The sequence below is a fragment of the Littorina saxatilis genome, linkage group LG1 (genome assembly GCF_037325665.1).
Source record: "Littorina saxatilis isolate snail1 linkage group LG1, US_GU_Lsax_2.0, whole genome shotgun sequence".
Lineage (NCBI taxonomy): Eukaryota > Metazoa > Mollusca > Gastropoda > Littorinimorpha > Littorinidae > Littorina > Littorina saxatilis.
Window position 1 is genome coordinate 78,770,519 of NC_090245.1, and position 16,795 is coordinate 78,787,313.

Here is a 16,795-nt window from a genome sequence, read left to right on the forward strand (position 1 = left end):
ACAACTCATCATGGCAAAGTGACGACTCATCCTCCCAAAGTGACGACACATCATCCCAAAGTAATAACTCATCCTCCCAAAGTGACGACACATCATCCCAAAGTAATAACTCATCCTCCCAAAGTGACGACACATCATCCCAAAGTAATAACTCATCCTACCAAAGTGACGGTTCATCATCCCAAAGTGACGACTCATCCTCTCAAAGTTACAACTCATCTTCCCAAAGTTACAACTCTTCATCCCAAAGTAATAACTCATCCTCCCAAAGTGACGACACATCATCCCAAAGTAATAACTCATCCTCCCAAAGTGACGACACATCATCCCAAAGTAATAACTCATCCTACCAAAGTGACGACACATCATCCCAAAGTAATAACTCATCCTCCCAAAGTGACGACACATCATCCCAAAGTAATAACTCATCCTTCCAAAGTGACGACACATCATCCCAAAGTAATAACTCATCCTCCCAAAGTGACGACTCATCATCCCAAAGTAATAACTCATCCTCCCAAAGTGACGACTCATCATCCCAAAGTAATAACTCATCCTCCCAAAGTGACGACACATCATCCCAAAGTAATAACTCATCATCCCAAAGTGACGACACATCATCCCAAAGTAATAACGCATCCTCCCAAAGTGACGACACATCATCCCAAAGTAATAACTCATCCTTCCAAAGTGACGACACATCATCCCAAAGTAATAACTCATCCTCTCAAAGTGACAACTCATCATCCCAAAGTGACGACTCATCCTCTCAAAGTTACAACTCATCTTCCCAAAGTTACAACTCTTCATCCCAAAGTTACAACTCATCTTCCTAAAGTGACAACTCTTCATCCCAAAGTTACAACTCATCTTCCCAAAGTGACGACTCATCATCCCAAAGTAATAACTCATCCTTCCTAAAGTGACAACTCATCATCCCAAAGTAATAACTCATCCTCCCAAAGTGACGACACATCATCCCAAAGTAATAACTCATCCTCCCAGAGTGACGACTCATCATCCCAAAGTAATAACTCATCCTCCCAAAGTGACGACACATCATCCCAAAGTAATAACTCATCCTTCCAAAGTGACGACACATCATCCCAAAGTAATAACTCATCCTCCCAAAGTGACGACACATCATCCCAAAGTAATAACTCATCCTCCCAAAGTGACGACACATCATCCCAAAGTAATAACTCATCCTCCCAAAGTGACGACACATCATCCCAAAGTAATAACTCATCCTCCCAAAGTGACGACACATCATCCCAAAGTAATAACTCATCCTCCCAAAGTGACGACACATCATCCCAAAGTAATAACTCATCCTCCCAAAGTGACGACTCATCATCCCAAAGTGACGACTCATCCTCCCAAAGTGACGACACATCATCCCAAAGTAATAACTCATCCTCCCAAAGTGACGACACATCATCCCAAAGTAATAACTCATCCTCCCAAAGTGACGACACATCATCCCAAAGTAATAACTCATCCTCCCAGAGTGACGACTCATCATCCCAAAGTAATAACTCATCCTCCCAAAGTGACGACACATCATCCCAAAGTAATAACTCATCCTCCCAAAGTGACGACACATCATCCCAAAGTAATAACTCATCCTACCAAAGTGACGGTTCATCATCCCAAAGTGACGACTCATCCTCTCAAAGTTACAACTCATCTTCCCAAAGTTACAACTCTTCATCCCAAAGTTACAACTCATCTTCCTAAAGTGACAACTCTTCATCCCAAAGTAATAACTCATCCTCCCAAAGTGACGACTCATCATCCCAAAGTGACTCAACCTACCAAAGCGACAACTCATCATCTCAAAGTGACAACTCATCACCCCAAAGTGACGACTCAACCCCTGAAACTGACAACTCATCCTCCCAAAGTGACGACTCATCCTCCCAAAGTGTCGACACATCATCCCGAAGTGACAACTCATCATGTCAAAGTGACGACTCATCCTCCCAAAGTGACGACACATCATCTCAAAGTTACAACTCATCATCCCAAAGTTACGACACATCATCCCAAAGTAATAACTCATCCTCCCAAAGTGACGACTCATCCTCCCAAAGTGACAACTCATCATGTCAAAGTGACGACTCATCCTCCCAAAGTGACGACACATCATCTCAAAGTTACAACTCATCATCCCAAAGTTACAACTCTCCATTCCAAAGTTACAACTCATCTTCCCAAAGTGACAACTCATCCTACCAAAGTGACGGTTCATCATCTCAAAGTGACGACTCATCCTCTCAAAGTGACAACTTATCATCCCAAAGTTACAACTCATCATCCCAAAGTGACAACTCATCTTTCAAAAGTGACAACTTATCATCCCAAAGTTACAACTCATCATCCCAAAGTGACAACTCATCATCCCAAAGTGACGACTCATCCTCTCAAAGTGACAACTTATCATCCCAAAGTTACAACTCATCATCCCAAAATGACGACTCATCATCCCAAAGTGACGACTCATCATCCCAAAGCGACAACTTATCATCCCAAAGTTACAACTCATCATCCCAAAATGACGACTCATCATCCCAAAGTGACGACTCATCATCCCAAAGTGACAACCCATCAACCCAAAGTGACAACTCATCATCCCAAAGTGACAAATCATTATCCCAAAGTGACAACCCATCAACCCAAAGTGACAACTCATCATCCCAAAGTGACAACTCATCAACCCAAAGTGACAACTCATCATCCCAAAGTGACAAATCATCATCCCAAAGTGACAACCCATCAACCCAAAGTGACAACTCATCCTACCAAAGTGACAACTCATCAACCCAAAGTGACAACTCATCAACCCAAAGTGACAACTCATCATCACAAAGTGACAACTCATCATCACAAAGTGACAACTCATCAACCCAAAGTGACAACTTATGAACCCAAAGTGACAACTCATCATCCAAAAGTGACAACTCATCAACCCAAAGTGACAACTCATCATCCCAAAGTGACAACTCATCAACCCAAAGTGACAAATCATCATCCCAAAGTGACAACTCATCATCCCAAAGTGACAACTCATCAACCCAAAGTGACGACTCATCATCCCAAAGTGACAACTCTTCACCGCAAAGTGACAACCCATCATCCCAAAGTGACGACTCATCCTCCCAAAGTGACAACTCATCATCCCAAAGTGACAACTCATCAACCCAAAGTGACAACTCATAATCCCAAAGTGACAACTCATCAACCCAAAGTGACGACTCATCATCCCAAAGTGACAACTCATCATCCCAAAGTGACAACCCATCAACCCAAAGGGACAACTCATTATCCCAAAGTGACAACTCATCATCTCAAAGTGACAACCCATCAACCCAAAGTGACAACTCATCCTACCAAAGTGACGACTCATCAACCCAAAGTGACAACACATCATTCCAAAGTGACAACATATCATCCCAAAGTGACAAGTCATCAACCCAAAGTGACAACTCATCAACCCAAAGTGACAACACATCCTACCAAAGTGACGACTCATCAACCCAAAGTGACAACACATCATCCCAAAGTGACAACTCATCATCTCAAAGTGACAACCCATCAACCCAAAGTGACAACTCATCATCCCAAATTGACAACTCATCATCCCAAAGTGACAACTCATCATCCCAAAGTGACAACTCATCATCCCAAAGTGACAACTCATCATCCCAAAGTGACAAATCATCAACTCAAAGTGACAACTCATCCTCCCAAAGTGACAACTCATCATCCCAAAGTGACAACCCATCAACCCAAAGTGACAACTCATCATCCCAAAGTGACAACTCATCATCCCAAAGTGACAACCCATCAACCCAAAGTGACAACTCATCATCCCAAAGTGACAAATCCTCATCCCAAAGTGACAACCCATCAACCCAAAGTGACAGCTCATCAACCCAAAGTGACAACTCATCCTACCAAAGTGACGACTCATCAACCCAAAGTGATAACTCATCATCCCAAAGTGACAACTCATCATCCCAAAGTGACAATTCATCATCCCAAAGTGACAACTCATCAACCCAAAGTGACAACTCATCATCCCAAAGTGACAACTCATCTTCCCAAAGTGACAGCCCATCAACCCAAAGTGACAACTCATCATCCCAAAGTGACAACTCATCAACCCAAAGTGACAACTCATCCTCCCAAAGTGACAACTCATCAACCCAAAGTGACAACTCATCCTCCCAAAGTGACAACACATCATCCCAAAGTGACAACTCATCATCTCAAAGTGACAACCCATCAACCCAAAGTGACAACTCATCAACCCAAAGGGACAACTCGTCAACCCAAAGTGACAACTCATCATCCCAAAGTGACAAATCCTCATCCCAAAATGACAACCCATCAACCCAAAGTGACAACTCATCAACCCAAAGTGACAACTCATCCTACCAAAGTGACGACTCATCAACCCAAAGTGACAACTCATCATCCCAAAGTGACAACTCATCCTACCAAAGTGACAACCCATCAACCCAAAGTGACAACTCATCAACCCAAAGTAACAACTCATCGTCCTAAAGTGACAACTCATCATCCCAAAGTGACAACTCATCAACCCAAAGTGACGACTCGTCATCCCAAAGTGACAACTCATCATCCCAAAGTGACAACTCATCAACCCAAATTGACAACTCATCATCCCAAAGTGACAACTCATCATCCCAAAGTGACAACTCATCAACCCAAAGTGACCACTCAGCATCCCAAAGTGACAACTCATCAACGCAAAGTGACAACAGATCATCCCAAAGTGACGACTCATCCTCCCAAAGTGACAATTCATCATCCCAAAGTGACAAATCATCATCCCAAAGTGACAACTCATCATCCCAAAGTGACAACTCATCAACCCAAAGTGACAACACATCATCCCAAAGTGACAACTCATCATCCAAAAGTGACAACTCATCAACCCAAAGTGACAACTCATCCTCCCAAAGTGACAACTCATCAACCTAAAGTGACAACTCTTCATCCTAAAGTGACAACTCATCAACCCAAAGTGACAACTCATCAACCCAAAGTGACGACTCATCATCTCAAAGTGACAACTCATCATCCCAAAGTGACAACCCATCAACCCAAAGTGACAACTCATTATCCCAAAGTGACAACTCATCATCCCAAAGTGACAACCCATCAACCCAAAGTGACAACTCATCATCCCAAAGTGACAACCCATCAACCCAAAGTGACAACTCATTATCCCAAAGTGACAACTCATCATCCCAAAGTGACAACCCATCAACCCAAAGTGACAACTCATTATCCCAAAGTGACAACCCATCAACCCAAAGTGACAACTCATTATCCCAAAGTGACAACTCATCATCCCAAAGTGACAACCCATCAACCCAAAGTGACAACTCATCAACCCAAAATGAGGACTCATCATCTCAAAGTGACAACTTATCATCCCAAAGTGACAACTCATCAACCCAAAGTGACAACTCATAATCCCAAAGTGACAGCACATCCTACCAAAGTGACGACTCATCAACCCAAAGTGACAACACATCATCCCAAAGTGACAACTCATCATCTCAAAGTGACAACCCATCAACCCAAAGTGACAACTTATCATCCCAAAGTTACAACTCATCATCCCAAAATGACGACTCATCATCCCAAAGTGACGACTCATCATCCCAAAGTGACATCTCATCATCCCAAAGTGACAACTCATCAACCCGAAGTGACAACTCATCATCCCAAAGTGACAACTCATCAACCCTAAGTGACAACGTATCATCCCAAAGTGACAACTCATCATCCCAAAATGACAAATCATCAACCCATAGTGACGACTCATCATCCCAAAGTGACAACTCATCAACGCAAAGTGACAACCCGTCATCCCAAAGTGACGACTCATCCTCCCAACGTGACTACTCATCATCCCAAATGTCCATCAGTAGGCTACATGTAGTGTATTTGTTGTTTTAGTGATAATGTGATAATATATATAAACATCAAGGGCTGTTTTCAGTATTGTGGATAACATGTTCTGTTTGATTAAGGGTATTCAGCTGGTATTTCCTTGTTTTCACTACCTATTTTATTCATGTTTTTATTACTTAGTTAGTGGAAGAATCTTTTGTATGTATGTTTGATGGTGTATGCTTTTAATTAAGCGTTGCTGACTATGAATGTAGATGTAAATGCTTGTATAACTGTGTTTGAATTTTAAATGTGACAAGCGCAAAGAGCATAATTGTAAAGTTATGATGTTGCGCTATATAAATGCTCATTTATTATTATTATTATTATTATTATCCCAAAGTGACAACTCATCATCCCAAAGTGACAACTCTTCAACCCAAAGCGACAACACATCATCCCAAAGTGACAACTCATCATCCCAAAGTAACAACCCATCAACCCAAAGTAACAACTCATCACCCCAAAGTGACAACTCATCAACACAAAGTGACAACACATCCTACCAAAGTGACGACTCATCAACCCAAAGTAACAACCCATCAACCCAAAGTAACAACTCATCACCCCAAAGTGACAACTCATCAACACAAAGTGACAACACATCCTACCAAAGTGACGACTCATCAACCCAAAGTGACAACACATCCTACCAAAGTGACAACCCATCAACCCAAAGTGACAACCCATCAACCCAAAGTGACAACTCATCAACCCAAAGTGAGAACTCATCATCCCAAAGTGACAACTCATCAACCCAAAGTGACGACTCATCATCCCAAAGGGACAACCCATCAACCCAATGTGACAACTCATCAACCCAAAGTGACAACTCATCAACACAAAGTGACAACTCATCATCCCAAAGTGACAACTCATCATCCCAAAGTGACAACTCATCATCCCAAATTGACAACTCATCATCCCAAAGTGACAACCCATCAACCCAAAGTGACAACTCATCAACCCAAAGTGACAACTCATCAACCCAAAGTGACAACTCATCATCCCAAAGTGACAACTCATCATCCCAAATTGACAACTCATCATCCCAAAGTGACAACCCATCAACCCAAAGTGACAACTCATCAACCCAAAGTGACAACCCATCAACCCAAAATGACAACTTATCATCCCAAAGTTACAACTCATCATCCCAAAGTGACAACTCATCATCCCAAAGTGACGACTCATCCTCTCAAAGTGACAACTTATCATCCCAAAGTTACAACTCATCATCCCAAAATGACGACTCATCATCCCAAAGTGACGACTCATCATCCCAAAGCGACAACTCATCTTACCAAAGTGACGACTCATCGTCCTAAACGGACGACTCATCGTCCTAAACTGACAACTAATCCTCCTAAACTGACAACACATCATTCCAAAATGACAACTCTTCCTCCTAAACTGACAACTCATTCTCCCAAAGTGACGACACAACCTCCTCAAGTCGTAACATATCCACCCAAATATACGACACATCTTCCGAACGTTTCGAGAAACACTCAAAACGTAACGACACATACCCCCAAGGTTTCGACTCGTGTTCCCAAAGAGAAAACAACGCTTGCTCCCAAAGTTACGACACGTCATCCAAAAGGTATGCCGACACATCTCCCTGCTGTCAGTGAAGCCACAAGAACTTCTCGTCCAAAAAACGTCAGTCCCAATGTCACCACAACGCTTCGTCCTAAAGTCACCACAACACTTCGTCCAAAAGTCACCACAGGCACAACGCTTCGTCCTAAAGTCACCACAACGCTTCGTCCTAAAGTCACCACAACACTTCCTCTTAGACTTAAAGTCACTACAACGCGTCAACATGAATATGCCACAACACTGCTTCCTGCACTAACAACGACCAGACATCGTCACATACTCACAAGTTAGTATGTGTTCGTGCGGGATGGCTGGATTTATTTGGCTTGTGTGTGTGTGTGTGTGTGTGTGTGTGTGTGTGTGTGTATATATGTGTGTGTGTGTGTGTGTGTGTGTGTTTGTGTGTGAGCGCGCGCGCGTGTGTGCGTGTGTGTGTAAGTGTGTGTGTGTGTGTGTGTGTGTGGGTGTGTGTGTTTGTTTGTGTGTGTGTGTGTGTGTTTGTTTGTGTGTGTGTTTGTGTATGTGTGTGTGTGTATGTGTGTGTGTGTGTGTGTGTGTTTGTGTGTGTGTGTGTATGTTTGCCTGTATTATTGATGAATTGAGTGCGTGTGTCATTGAGTGCGTATGTGCGTTTGGATGTGTATGTGTGAATAAGTTAATAATTGTATCTATGGCAAATCTCTAACGAGCACCAGGGCACTTTGCGAATATTTTAGTTTGACCAAACGTTGTTGCATCTTTTTTAGTGACTGGATTATTTGGTTCATACATTGTTCTCATACACCCTTGCGCAGATTGTTATCGATTATTGTCAACTTTTGTTTTGTCTTACAGATGGAGTGAGCACAGCCGAAGGCTGCAAGAACAAATTGTCTTGTGATTTCCAAAGAACAGCTTGCGGTTTTATCAACCTGTCTTCTGACTGGAAACTTCAAGGAAGTTTTACCGGTGAGTGTTTCCTTAATGACTTGTAGTTATTCTGATATCGGTTTGTTTTTTTCTTCAAAGTGAGTTGCTATTTCTTCCTTTTTACATTTAGTCAAGTTTTGACTCAGTAAATGTTTTAACATAGAGGGGGAATCGAGACGAGGGTCGTGGTGTATGTGCGTGTGTGTGTGTGTGTAGAGCGATTCAGACCAAACTACTGAACCGATCTTTATGAAATTTGACATGAGAGTTCCTGGGAATGATATCCCTAAACGTTTTTTTCTTTTTTTCGATAAATACTTTTGATGATGTCATATCCGGCTTTTTGTAAAAGTTGTGGCGGCACCGTCACACCCTCATTTTTCAATCAAATTGATTGATATTTTTGTAAAGCAATCTTCGACGAAGGCCGGACTTCGGTATTGCATTTCAGCTTGGTGGCTTAACAATTAATTAATGACTTTGGTCATTAAAAATCTTGAAAATTGTAATAATTTGTTTTTCTCATATACGATCCAAATTTACGTTCATCTTATTCTACATTATTTTCTGATTCCAAAAACATATAAATATGTTATATTTGGATTAAAAACAAGCTCTGAAAATTAAAAATATAAAAATTATGATCAAAATTAAATTTCCGAAATCGATTTAAAAACAATTTCATCTTATTCCTTGTCGGTTCCTAATTCCAAAAACATATAGATCTATATGATATGTTTGGATTAAAAACACGCTCAGAAAGTTAAAACGAAGAGAGGTACAGAAAAGCGTGCTATGCAGCACAGCGAAACCACTACCGCGCTGAACAGGCTCGTCAGTTTCACTCCGTTATGCACAAGCGGCGGACTACGGTCATTGTGAAAAAATGCAGTGCGTTCAGTTTCATTCTGTGAGTTTTACAGCTTGACTAAATGTAGTAATTTCGCCTTTCGCGACTTGTTTTCAAAATTGTTCACGTGTGCGATACTGTTGACATATTTATAATTCTGTGTGTGTGTGTGTGTGTGTGTGTGTGTGTGTGTGTGTGTGTGTGTGTGTGTGTGTGTGTGTGTGTGTGTGTGTGTGTGTGCCGTGTCTGCGTGGTTCCATTTTACGAGAATTGTACTCGTACTGTCTGTGTCGCAGGGTTCGTAGGAGGGCTGTCCAAAGGTGGCTACGAAAGATTTGAAGGGATCAAGGACACAGTCGGAGACTTGGTTTCGCCTGCGCTGTGCAATGGCATTGTGCAGGTAAATTTCACCGCTCAAATCATTGTCTCCAACCAGAATGAACCGGTTGAGCTGCACGTGCTGTCCCTGTGCGATGACGTAGAAGCAGTGTACAGTCAAGGGGAGAGTGCTGTTCAGGGTCCGTCTGTGTCGTGGACGCCTTACTCCTTCACCATCCCTGCATGTCCAATGGGACAACGTCAGCACGTACGTTTATCGTTATATTCATTTATACATGTAGTTAGCCTCGGAATATGTATGATGGCTTTGGTTTTTCTGTGTCCTTCTCTCTGTCTGTCTCTTTCTCTGTCTATCTCTTTCTGTCCATCTCTATGCATGTATCTTTCTCTTTACCTCTAGCCATCCCTCTATCTGTCTCCCTGTCTGTCTGTGTGTCTGTCTGTCTGTCTATCTGCCTGTCTGTCTGTCTGTCTGTGTGTCTGTCTGTCTGTCTGTGTCTGTCTGTCTGTGTCTGTCTGTGTGTCTATCTGTCTGACTGTTTGTCTGTCTCTGTCTCTCTGACTCTTCAAGTTTGCTGGTTGATTAATACGAATGATATTTTTGCTGTGTTGCCTTTACAAACAAAAATCTATTACTATAATGATGATGATGATGATGATGATGATGATGATGATGATGATGATGATGATGATGATGATAATCGCTAACTTGTTGAATTTTTGTGTGTTTTGTTTTGTTTTGTTGTTGTATTTTGTATTTAAAAAAGTGTGTATAATTTCAGGTTGTGTTTCGCGCTATATACGCTTCTCCGGGGTCTTTCATACTTTTCGACAACGTTCTTCTGCAGTCTGGTGCGTCAAGCAGAAGGATCACTGTTAATTAAAGATCACATCCTTCTCGAGTAAGCGAACATGTTCAGGAGCACTAAAGATCTGTCTGGACTGTTGCGTGGGATAAGAGCATCTTTACACTTTGACTAATGCCAAACATCAACAGCTTGTTGTCTTGTTGTTTTAGAACAACGAGTCATCGTCGGTCTCCCGTGTCATCTGATGTGCAAACCTGCTTGTGTCGTAGCCCCCTTCGTATACATGTACACGCAAGCACAAAACCAAAAACGCACAGAAAAGAGCATGTCATCCATGTCAGAGTCCGACGGGGAAAAAAGAAACGCTTCCCCCCAAAACGAGTATGGCTATCAAAACGGTAATACACATCAAAGCAAATTCGTTCAAAACCACGATTGTACGTGGACGCAGAAGAAGAAGGAAGAATATAATTATCTTCCCACCCATCCTGGCATCCATTTTCTCTTAGCATGAAGGTGCCTTGTTTTTTTTATTATCACCTTTCTTTCGCTAGGAGACTGGTCTCAGGTTAATTTCGCTACCTGTTGCCTGTTGTGCTTAGGATTTCTTTCCCTTTGTCTTGTACCATTGAAAAGAAGCATTTATCTTATCTATTCCTGCAGATACCAGCCATGTGCCTGAAAGTTGCGAGTATACTGCGGTCTGTCCGTTTGAGGGAAATACCTGTGGCTTCTCAAGTCGCTCCACAAACTGGAACCTTGAAAAGAAAGAGACTGGTACTAAAATCCATATTATTATTTTGAATTGCATTTACTCGTTGTATTTAGACGTTCAATGTAACGAGTAGTTATAATTTTGAAATTAGCCTGAACAGGGGAGAGGTTTTGTTATAAGAAGAAACCGACAAAAGATTACTCATTCGGTTATTGAACAGCGTATTTGCCTCAGTTTAACGCGGCCAGCCAGCCATGTGTGTAAATGTAAATGTAAATGGCCATGTAAAGAAATTCATAAAATTGTCAGAGAGATTAAAGGTTACCCATTCTTAATCTTGTTATGTAAAACGCTACCAAAAATTCTTGACCTTCTTTTAACAAACTATAACAGACGCTTTTGTACGCTACCGCAGAAACCGGATATTAGTAAGGCCAAAAAAAAAATAGTCTGCTTACGGTAACCCGACCGACTCTATTTTTTTCGCGCGACCCTAGACTTTTTTTTGGCATTTGGGAAAAAAAAATTAAAAAAAAAAAATCTTGTTTTTTTTGTGCAAAATAACGTAAAAATATGGGTTTTTTGGAGAAAAAAAAAATCCCGACCTACCGACCCTATTTTTTTGGCCAATGTTTCCGTAAACAGACCTTTTTTGCCTAAGATAGAGATAAGAAAAATAAGATGGAGAATACTTTCATACTGATAATAAGGCCCATATTCCTTTTCTTCTTCTCAGGAGGGTTTGAAAGATTTCAGTCAAAAGAGGCCACGACCGGAGACTTGGTGTCCTCAATACTGTGCAATAGCGTGATGCACGTGCAGTTCTTCTGTCTTATCAACGTGTCAGTTGCAAATGACCCCGTGGAACTGCGCGTGCTGACCTCTTGCGATGACGTTGATCTGAAAAATCAGAGCCTGCAGTCTGCCGTAGAAGGTCCGGTGGCGTCATGGAATCGCTACGACTTTACTGTGCCTGCTTGCTCAGTAGGACAAAGCCAGCGCGTAAGTTTTATTTTGTAATGGTTTTGTGCTTTCGTTGTAAATTGTGAAACTCCACTCCAACAAATTTCCTTTTCTCCTAATGTCTTTATTCTTACAACAAAAAATCTACACATTTATCTGGGCTTCAACTTTGATTAGTTTGGCAAGGCCCTCGCACAGTTCAGCGCTTTGCGGAGCGAGTGCTGTATTGGATATGGTGCACACTATCAACCACACATCATCTGCAATTTCTCCATGTGAGATAATAAAGTTAATTTGATTTTGATTTGGTGCTCTTCATTAATATTTGTTTTTCCTCTCTCTGACTTCAGGTTATTTTCCGTGCTATCACTGCATCGCCAGGCTCTGTTATTCTGGTGGACAACATTTTTCTTCAGTCAGGTGAGTTTCCATAACAGACAGTGTACAAGAAAACCTGGTAAACCATCCACACATACACACTCGTACGCACGCACACACACACGCACGCATGTAAACACACGCACGCACAAACGCATGCAAACACACACTCTCTCACACACACACACACAAACACACACACACTCATGCACATACGCACGCGTGTGCGAACGGAATTTCTTCTTCATCTATTCTTTCCATTGTATTGACTTCCCTCTCTCTCTCTCTCTCTCTCTCTCTCTCTCTCTCTCTCTCTCTCTCTCTCTCTCTCTCTCTCTCTCTCTCTCTCTCTCTCTATCTCTCTCTCTCTCTCTTTTAATCTGCTTGTCACATCACAGAAGTACCCTCTTCTCGTATATATTTTCAGCATGATTACTGACTTTGCTCACTATGTTTCAGCACTCGTCAAAAGTACAACCCGCCCGACCACAAGACCATCTACGGCGAAAAAATCCGCACAGTCTACAATTAACAAGTCCATACATTCATCTACGTTGACGATGTCTACAAATCCTTCTACAGTCCAGAAATCCGCACAATCATCTACAACAAAGACATATCCTCAGTCATCGACAGTAACAACATCCGCACAATCACCTTCAGCCAAGACAGTTGCGCATCTGTCAACGGTAAAGCAGTCCACAAGTATTTCTACTGTTCAACCGCGTTCGTCTAGTCGTCTTTCAACAGCAAGTCCGCCAACAGTGAAACATTCAACGAACCCTTTTACAACTGCTCCGTCTTCTACAGTTAAGAAGTCGACTACTCCACCTGCAGTGAAGACGTCTGGGAGTTCCTCTACTACAAGAACGTCTCCACGCTCTTCCTCTGTTTCCACGTCGTCTCGTTCCTCTACAGAAAAGAAGGATAACAGCCCTCCAACAACGATGAAGTCGTCGCACGTACCAGCAGGCAACACGCCTACGCGTCATTCTAAAGTCGATCTGTCGTCAACCTCGTCTACATCGAAAAAAACTGTGCATTCTTCTACAGCAAAGAAACCTGTGCATTCTTCTACTGCAAAGAAAATCGTGCGTTCTTCTACAGTTCCTTCTTCAAGTCACCAGTCTACAGTGATTACGCCTTCTGTAATGTCCACATCCGCACATACTACGTTAAAAACAGCGCCAGTCAATACAAGCTCACAGCATCCATCAGTCACCATTACTACAAAAAGACTGGTTACAGCAGCAAAGAATAACTCAAACAATACGACGGTTACGAAAGTAACACCTTCGAACTCTGCAAGTTCAGTTTCTACGTCATCATTTGCAGCAGCGTCAACGGTGAAACCGTTACCAGGGACGCCAGCTCATCATAAGCTGACAACGCCTCTTAATGGTCAAATTAAAACAACGTCGTCATCGCCGATTGCAACGAATTCACCTAAACCGAGCAGCGGACAGACTCAACAGACAAAAACTCCGAGACATCATCAACCACACACGACAAATTCACATAATAATTCTGGCAACAATCTTGGAACTATGGCGCCTCAGTCAAACGACAACGACGACAAGACGGGTGTGATTGTTGGAGCTGTTATTGGTGTGCTTGCCGCCATTGTTTTACTCGGCCTCGTCGTTTTCGTCTATCGTCGAAAATATAGGCTTCGGTCTCAGGACGTGTATGACGATGAATACGGTGGAAAGTCCAGTGATGATTTGATAAAGATGAAAAAACGGTGGAGTCACCCGGCAACAGAGTATTAACATTTAAACTGAAAAAATAAAGACACACACACACAATCATACACACACATACACTCGCACGCACACACACACGCTTTTACGCACGCACAAACGCGCGCACACACAACGGCATAGACACACACATAGACACACACACACACACACACACACACACTCGCACGCACGCTGGCATGCACGCTTTTACGCACACACACACACACACGCACACACACACACACACACACACACACACACGCACACACACACACACACACACACACACACACGCACACACACACACACACACACACACACACATACACACACTCACACACGCACTTTCTGCGGTGCTTTTTAACCGAACAGTCTCCCCACATGCGTGCTTATATATATGACACAATCGAGCACCCCGGCTGACCTGTAGTCTCAGTGCCCAGTCATACGTCTCCACCATCACTTCACACGTAGGCTGCTTGGAACTTTTCCAGCTTGTTAACACTCGGTTTAATATGTATCAAACACAAGCGAATGATAATGTATCAAACCATTGGGAAGTTCTATTCTCAGCATGGACATGCTTCATACAAGCACTGCATACTATTTGTCTTTGCCCTCCCCTGGAACTATAAAATGTAAGTAATTGCAAGGGTATTTCCTTTGAGACTAATGATAGCGTCATATAATACTACATTCGAACCTGCCCTGGCGACCTCCTGTCCATAACGACCACTGAACTGCCCATAACGACCACTCCATAACGACCACTGAACTGCCCATAACGACCACATCAAAGGATTCCCGACGGGTTTGCGTGCTTCGCTGCGTTTTGAAAAGCTTTCACCCGTAAAAGTCGTCAGTCAATCGCAGGGGCAGAGCCAATCAGAACGCGTCGTTGCGGCCTTCACGCCGTGACGTAAAATAATGGCGGACAGTGGCGGACTGCGTCTCTTCGTCGACTCAAAACTTTTTGGAAGAACAGTTTCTTACTCAGATATAAAGGAGACGTTTTAGGCGTGTACAGCGGTCCGGGAAACATTAATTGCAACTGTCTGGGAACTTTATTTCTCGCAAAGGCGTAATGCTGAAAGGTATTTTTCAGAAAGGTAGAGCGATGTTCGAACATTAGCGTCTGCTCTCGCAAAGCGCGTTTGCCGTGTTCACTGTGACACGTCACTTCCGCCCCGCTCGCGTGGAGTTATCGTTCGTCAATCGTTCGTCTATCGTTCACAGTGTGACGGGTCAATGGCCTACGATGTGATGTGCGATAGGCTTGAGACTGAATCGCGCGATTGAATCTCAACGATTGAGTCGTGCGTGTGACTGATGCTTTACTCTATCAGACCGCTGAACATTCTGGCTGGGTTATTTCCGAACATGATGTTGTATTTGCTGCTTTTCAAGGTCGTCAGCTGATTTTGTTTGTATTGATTAGGTCAAAAGCATTGCTTGCATGGTGTGTACTCTCTTTAGTTGGATAGTATATACCACTCAATGTCAAGTGAGTTTTTAGAGTTTGAGAAAACCTTTTACCTTTTCTATGCCTATTAATTCCAGTTTGATTTTTATTGTTCTTCCCTACCCACCTTACGTTGTGAGACTTCCATTGATCGCACTAACTTTTTGAGGTAGTAATCTGTCATGCATGAGCATCCTTTCTTACCTGTTAAATCTCACAATTATCTTCATGTCCTGGTTGATGTTTACAATGACACTCGACGCACTCATTGACAACGGCACCTCTGGACAACCAGCTTACTCTTCACATGTTCCTTCGGGCTTTCATGTTAGGGACGTTGGCGAGCGAGCGTGGTGCGTTCGGCGTTCGTGTGCGTATTGCGTGTGTGTGTGTGTGCCCGGCTTCTTTTGTACATGTATGCGTAGTTCTGTGGTGGGAGTGTGCCTTTGTGCACGTGTGTGTGCATCAGTGTGTGTCTGTCTGTGTGACTGTCTCATTGTCTGTGTTCGTGATCGCTTGTATCAAATTGCCGCATTTTGTTTATTTCCTTCTGATAAGATACACATACAGAGGGGAAATGAATACCTGATTTGTTATGGATCGTCTGTGTGGTGTTTTTTCCGTTTGTAAATTATCTTGGTCATTGGCTGTATTGGAGTTGATGTCTTTTTGTGTGTGTGTTATCATGTCATGCATTTGGTTGATTCTTAAAATGTCTATCGTAACTTAAAATAAAATGTGAGGAACAATGTCCTGTGCACGAGAGAACTTAAAACTATAGCCTCATTGTGTTAAGCGGAGTTGATGAAATTTGTGTGTGTGTGTGTGTGTGTGTGTGTGTGTTTGTATTTGTGTGTGTGTGTGTGCGTTTGAGAGAGAGAGAGAGAAAGTCTGTGTCTTTGTGGATATCGTACACCCGAAAACAGCAACACAAAAATAGACAGCAAACACACACACACACACACACACACACACACACACACACACACACACACACACACACACACACACACACACACACACACA

At 42.6% G+C, this 16,795-nt stretch overlaps 1 protein-coding gene and 1 pseudogene across 1 annotated transcript; both read left to right on the plus strand.

Moving 5' to 3' along the window:
* LOC138949011 (dentin sialophosphoprotein-like) overlaps nt 1-7,322 on the plus strand; it is a 15,513-nt pseudogene extending 8,191 nt beyond the window's left edge.
* Nucleotides 7,318-15,059, plus strand: LOC138980502 (mucin-2-like). Its single transcript, XM_070353389.1, has 8 exons — nt 7,318-7,885; nt 8,434-8,547; nt 9,655-9,944; nt 10,480-10,549; nt 11,170-11,283; nt 11,958-12,223; nt 12,535-12,604; nt 13,022-15,059. The coding sequence occupies exons 1-8, from the start codon at nt 7,387-7,389 to the stop codon at nt 14,332-14,334; spliced, it is 2,736 nt and encodes a 911-aa protein (XP_070209490.1). The 5' UTR covers nt 7,318-7,386; the 3' UTR covers nt 14,335-15,059.
* The last annotated feature ends 1,736 nt before the right edge of the window (nt 15,060-16,795 follow it).

Bases quoted from the DNA above. Each gene is read 5' to 3' on its own strand.
- LOC138980502 (XM_070353389.1), top strand. From the start codon at position 7,387: ATGACAACTCTTCCTCCTAAACTGACAACTCATTCTCCCAAAGTGACG. The intron at 8,548-9,654 runs GTGAGTGTTTCC...TCTGTGTCGCAG, and splicing joins ACTTCAAGGAAGTTTTACCG to GGTTCGTAGGAGGGCTGTCC. The intron at 9,945-10,479 runs GTACGTTTATCG...GTATAATTTCAG, and splicing joins CAATGGGACAACGTCAGCAC to GTTGTGTTTCGCGCTATATA.